The 6,801-nt window shown below is 40.3% G+C and overlaps 1 protein-coding gene across 4 annotated transcripts in view; it reads right to left on the reverse strand.

Annotated features, from left to right (window-relative positions):
- The window catches only part of GRID2 (glutamate ionotropic receptor delta type subunit 2), a 657,599-nt gene extending 651,433 nt beyond the window's left edge, over positions 1-6,166 (reverse strand). For all 4 annotated transcript variants that reach the window (XM_033160571.1, XM_033160569.1, XM_033160568.1 and 1 more), the window contains exon 1: positions 6,016-6,166. In XM_033160571.1, the coding sequence (XP_033016462.1) occupies positions 6,016-6,124 (109 nt within the window). In that variant the 5' untranslated portion in view covers positions 6,125-6,166. The remainder of the gene's footprint in view (positions 1-6,015) is intronic.
- Between the last annotated feature and the right edge of the window lie 635 nt (positions 6,167-6,801).

A 6,801-nucleotide genomic window follows, 5' to 3' on the forward strand; every position in this document is an offset into this window, starting at 1 on the left:
AGGCAAGTGCAGAATGGGGAGAGCAGACAACCGAACTTGCTCACCTGCCATTTTGTTCTAGTATGAGAGGGGGTTATACCATCAACAGCAGGGATGGAGGAACCTGTGGTCCTACAGATATTGTTGGACTCCAACTCTCAGCAGCAACTAGTCTGGTCAGTGCTCAGGGATGATGGGAGTTGAAGTCTAAGAATATCTGGAGGGTCACAGGTCCCCCTTCTGCTAAAGAGAGGGATTGTTCCTTTCCACCATCACCACTTGCTCAGTCATTCAAGTGGACAAGCAAGTGAGTGGCAGTGGCAAGGGTCTGCTGCCCCCTGTGATTCTTCACCATCCCCCTTTAGAGGTGTGGATCAGGCCTGCTAAGGAGTGAGAAGGAGAAGAACAAGGCCCCTGTAAAAATGTGTTTGCAAGGCCTCTCCAAGATTTAGGAAACTATTTATGCAAGTATTTGAATGCATTTATCAAAAAGGCTGATATTTGTTTGCCAAACTCTTGAGGAGCACATCATAAAGACAGAAATAAAAGGACTTTTTCAAAGTCAACAATATAAACGACAGAAAACTCTCGCACTGAAATTTACTGTCAGGACGCATCCTTGAAAGGCTCAAAGAAGGCAAGTGTGGCAAGTCCAATTTATGAGATCAGAGCTTCAAGCTGACAGAGCTGAAGCTCTGAAGGATTTGAAAGCCAGAGGTTTGCAGAGGCTGTTGACGAGGGTGCCTCTTTGCTGAATCCACTGAATGGAACAAACAGCTATCCAGGTGTAAGCAATGCCTCAGGCAGTACTAAGCCTTGCAGAGATACTCCATGACTGATGCTGTGAAGCAAGAAACAAGACGGACAATGATATATGACAACCCAGATTCGGAGGGAATGGGGAGTGCTGTCACCAAAGGGACAACCAATAACACTGTTGTGAAGAGGCTGGCATCCACTTAGGTGTCTTAAGATCTTCTTTAAATCACCTCTGACATTCACAAAGGTGGAAAGAGAAAGTATGCTGTTTTTTCTTGGTTCCATATCCTTGGTTTGCGGGAACTGGTCCCTGAAAATTTGTTGGGTTGCCTTCAGTTTTGTGTGGTCGACTTCCAATGAAAATGGAAAAAAGAAGCAGAAATTTCTGTTCCTCTGTGGTCAGGAATGGAAATTAGTTAAGTAAATTTAATTGGTATTAATTCACATCATTGTTGTTGGCTTTGAGTCCACAATGGTACACAATTAATTACTTTTTACATTGTTTTAAAGTTTTCCATTCCGTAGATAACTGATGATGTGAAAACCCTGGAGATCTGTGTCCAATTACAAGAAACAATACTGGGCGACATGAACAAATAGTCTGATGGAACCCGAGGCAGGTCCCTATGTTCCAGAAAAGGTGCAATTTGATTATTTATCAGTTTCTGTCTGTCTCTCTCTTTCCTCCTAGGAAAACCTAAATGACAATTTCTGCAGAAGAAACAGAAACCGTGGGTATACCAAATGACTTATTAGGTAATTAAGGGAAATGTGGCTTACTTCCAAGTAAACATGCCTGTCAGTCCTAGAAGTCCTAGAAGACCTGCTCCCTGTCTTACAGGCCTTTTTCCATCTCCCGACTGATTCAAAATACAAAAGCTGGGATTGCAGAACACACTCTCGGGCTGGGGGGGGGGGTTGTTTGCGGGGCTTAGTTGAGGAGTTGTTGATGATGTTGGTTTTTTTGTATCCTTCTTTTATATTTTGTTGTGACTTATAAGGAAACTGTTCTGTTGGGTTGTACGTTTTTTAATGCTTTATTTATTGTTTATGACTACTTTTGTTAGGTTGTAGCTCTATATTTTTCCATGTCATAAGCTGTCTTGAGCATGTTTTGAACTGTGGAAAGGTGACATAAAATAAAATTATGTATGTATGCATGCCTAAGGTTTGATTGTGGGTTCTATATTTGTTTCCAAGCTGTGTTCTTCTATTGGGACAGAATTTGTATGGTTATGTCTATCATAACCAGAGAAATCCATTCTAATAGGTAAAAAGGTAAAGGACCCGGGACAGTTAAGTCCAGTCAGGGGAACTATGGGGTTGTGGCGCTCATATCACTTTTCAGGCCGAGGGAGCCAGCGTTTGTCCATAGACAGCTTTCCACATCATGTGTCCAGCATGACTAAACCGCTTCTGGTGCAATGGAACACCGTGATGGAAGCCAGAGCACATGGAAATGCATTTTACCTTCTTGCCACAGCAGCACATATTTCTTATAGACCTATGTAACAGCTTTAGAATTTTTTTTCAGTGGATTTTTGGAACATGTGGGTCAGCATCTGCAGACCCACGTTAACTTCAGGACTTCTCCATAATATTTTATGCTAAAGGGAATTCTTTTATTATTAAAACCAATTGAATCTTATATTTCAGCACTCTATAATACATGCAGTTGTCTCCTGAGGCCACATCTAGTCTTACTTACAAGATATCTCTTCCCCAGTCTTGGGGAGGAAAAAATATGACTCACCTTTGTAAGTGAAGTTTCATAAATCAAATGAGAAGTATTCGCCAGTTACCCTGAGATCTATATGGAGGAAGCCTCAGGGTACCATAATAATTTATACAAGGAGACTGAAAAGGATGACCACTTGATGAAATAGAGAGACAGGAGTCTGAGAAATACAATTACACTTACCTACAAAATTTCATACAGAGTGACTTAGGACTAGTTCATAATTAGGTATAAGGTTATTATTTCTGCTATCAAAGTAAGGAATGTTGTAGAAGCCATCAATATCTCATTTGCAGATCCCACTGGAATTAATTAGAATTGCACAGAATTTCAGCAGTACTTTTTATGGAAGCATATGCGGTTAACCTTTTTTTGTTGCTGCTGTTGGCAGAAGTTGAGCTTGGTAACAACTATTATGGCAACCAGCAACCATGTGTACTGAGATCCAACAGGCAGTGGGTTCTACCAGCACCACATTTGCAGCATTTTTTGGCTTCTTGTCTAATATTATGTGGTTAAAACACCCCACAGTATGTTAAAAGCTTTTAGTCCCACTGCATTTCCACTACTTCATAGCTATTAGTTTGAGCACATGTGTTGAGCTTCATGTATGAACTCAGCATCTGAAAGGTCATGAAAACATGGAACTCCTTGCCCCCAACAAAAGCCCTTTAAAAGGTATACAAACAAAGGTCCCTCATACATTGGGTGGAGGGGATTGACCCATCAGTACCACCCTTGCCATCTGTTCAGTTGCTGTGTGAAACACAAAAGAATATGCGTGCAAAGGGAATCATTATTCATCGCAGGCTTGCCTGTACATCAGTAGTCACGCCCCAAACACGTGGTCAGCATGTGTATCAGTAGTGAGAATATGCTCCAACACATACTTTTTAATGAGTGAGGGCTTTATCTGAAGTGGCCCCCAACACATACTTTTTAATGAGTGAGGGCTTTATCTGAAGTGGCCTAATACCGGGCTGTGATCTTGCATGACAAAACTCCCTGCTGTCCAAATCTTGTATTCAGATTCCAGGTGTCCCCCCACCCCCACTAACAGAATGATGGCTGCACCTACGTGACTTCATTCAGAATCTTGTATGGCCAGAGCTTTACCCCTGGCGTTGAGTTTGTTAAGCCCCCCAAAAGCTGAGTGATTTGATATTTGCCTGTGGCACTAGGCAGTCAATGTGAGCAGAGGTGTAAAACACCACATTCACCTCTGAGGCACTCTCAGATATTTAACCAACACTGGTAACATTGCTGACCAGTTCAACAGGATTGCATTGGTATAATTCCCTTGGAGTCTGGGGGGTCATGCTTCCAAACACTGAACAGCTGGGTAGGATGGGCAAACAGGTGCCCTTTAGCTCACCATGATGAGCTAGCAATGAAAGGTTCACATCAGTTTAAGGATGGGTACTGGGCAGCTAACCTGGGTAGGCTTGCTCAGGTAAAGATCCAGAGGGTCTTTATCCTTTTGTCTATGCAACTTGAATATGCCTGCAGCAGGTGAGTTTCATATTGGTTTACCAATATGGGTTCTCGTCTCTTGAGATTTCATTCCTGGGTGTGTGGGCGAATGCACATTTCACCATTTAATCTGGATTACACCCAAGAGCAGGTATTTGTCATGTTCTGTGTGAAATCCTTGTTTGAAATATTTTCTGAAATCTCTCTTCTCCTAAACCAAAACCTGAAAGAGTGCCACCTTTTTGAAATTCAGAAGGCAACTACAATGGGGATTAAGAAGGATATCTAAATACTCATTAAAAGGCATTACAGTTTAAGAAAGTTAGTAAGATTTAGGAAGCTTTCAGTAGAAGATTGGATCAGATCCCCTCAGTGAGAGAACCCAATGGCTTCAGTATTACTAAATACTTTCTTAAATGCAATCTTAATATAATAACTGGAGTTTTCCCACCCATGTATGCTGGTAGAGAGACTTCACCCCATCAAACATTTCCTTTCCTTAACAGCTTATTGAATTTCAATTTTAAATCCTAAGAAACATCCAAAGAGAAGTACAAGCTATCCAGCTTCCAGTCACAAAGCTAACCCCTACTTCCTTTTCATAGAAATACATGCTTAAACACAATAATTCAAGCATGTAATAATGGTCCCTAAGAACCTAAATCCAATATTCTGAGAAAACCAACTGTAGTACCAATTTCAGTCTTGCTATAATTGGCAAATTGTCACACTTACCAACAATGGATGTCAAAAGAAAGCTATGATAATCATAATCAGCCACTGATAACTGTACAAAGATACAAGCTCAACAACAAAATTGTTACTTGGAAGAACTGTTTAAGTGCATTTGCCTGATGTGCCTATTTTGTTGAAAATAAGTCTTGAAACATACAGTACTGCTGTTTTTCAAGGAGCTCTTCTCACAAAACATCAGTTGGTGAATAAAACGTATTGGTTGTAGCCTACTAAATCCTACTCAGAGTAGACCCGTTGAAATTAATTACCCTAAATTAGTCGTGTGCATTAACTTCAATGGGTCCACTCCAAGCACAGCTAGCATTGGATACAACCCACTGGCTGAAATAAGAAAGCAATCATGGCTACAAAGCACAACATTAATAACAATTACTTGAGAACAGGTAGATTGATTTTCCAAGCGATCCACCAGTGTTATCTGTAAAGCTTCCTATGACCATGCCCATACAAAAACAGAAATACAGCAACACACACTTATACTGAATCTATTAATGGAAACACATTCCACCAACTATAAAAGGTGGATACTCTCAAGCAATTCCTGTGTGCTAGATACTATGATCCACATAATGGATCAGAGCCCTTAGCTATCGCCCCTTGTGAAAGATAGTCATCAGTCTATCCGTTATAAACCAGTGACTGAAATACTGAATTAATGAGACCCTGTGTCTGCAGTAGACCCCCAACACCCGCCTAAAACAATGGCTAGCAAAGCTATCATAAGACATAAAGAGACAAACCCTCTTTGCCCCCTCTTCCTCCGAAATTCAAGCACTAGTTAAAACTTCACATCTTCTAACAAAAATATAAAACATGTACAAATAAACATTCATTTTAATAAGTCCTACATTCATATTTTTGGTGATCAATATATGCTAACATTTGACCCATATATATGTTAAGAGAACATGGGAAATGAATCTTTTTTTCTCACAGTAAGACAAAGCCAATTTCTATAGACTAAGAGAACTACCGTAATTCTGTCAGATTCCTCTACATTCCCTAATTGAATAACATGAATGAAAGCAAGATTTGCTACTCCAGGTCATCATAATTTTGACGCTAGTCAACAAGAAACACCTTATCAGTTTGACCTGCTGCATGGAATCCAACCAGTGGCCAGTTCACAACTTGCCATCCCGAAACCAAAGCCAATTTCCATGTTCTGCTATTTTATAAATAAAAAACGTTCATGAGTCAACAATGCATATGTTTAGCTTGAATGTAGATTATTAAGGAGACCACATTCCAGAAGTATGAATCTATACCAAAATACAAGCAGTAAAATATGCCACCCTCAGAAAGCCTACCTTCTTGAACTGCCTGAAATGGGTTGTTGCCATCCACAAAATTCACAGAAATTGTGATTTTCTCCGTCTGTAGGATTTCATCATTCTGGTTGAGATCAGAAACTGCCATGCGAAATACCTCCTCATCCTTTTTTGCAGATTCATCAAATATTGCCCCTAGAAAGAAGGCATGTAAATAATTAAGAACAGTACTATATATGAACGGTGCAGAGATTCAGGACGCAATGCATGAAGACACGTTTTGCTGATAATTCAAAGGCATGAATTTAGTTTGCAGTTCAGCACAGCCACCTGTTTATGAGCAAGCCAAGAAATTTGTTAACGATGCTTGGCAAGGGTTCAATATACTTTAGGGCAAAATAAGGAGGATGTCTGACCATACAACAACAAAAAATGATTTGCAGAAATTATGGTAGGCATGATATAAGTAATCCAAAATGGAATGCAGCCAGGAGACGGAGGTAATAACCTTACAAACTATAACAGATTGGTTAGCTAGGATGGCTCCTGAAAATGACAATTAGGGAACATAAATTTGCAATAAAAGATACAGCAGCTGGCAAGATCAACAACAGGTGGGAGTGTGGTTTATGACAGCATAGCTACAGCAGCATCCTACAAGTCTACCCTGCTACGCTGCATGTAAGTTGCACTGTAACTGCCTATCATGATCCTGAATTCCTTGCTTTTGAGATGGTGGACATGTGACCACATTTAATTACAATTAGTACAGCTGGCATAGAACGCTGAACTACATTGCTCTGCTGATACAATGCTGAGGTCCAT

This window comes from Lacerta agilis, chromosome 9, assembly GCF_009819535.1.
Source record: "Lacerta agilis isolate rLacAgi1 chromosome 9, rLacAgi1.pri, whole genome shotgun sequence".
Lineage (NCBI taxonomy): Eukaryota > Metazoa > Chordata > Lepidosauria > Squamata > Lacertidae > Lacerta > Lacerta agilis.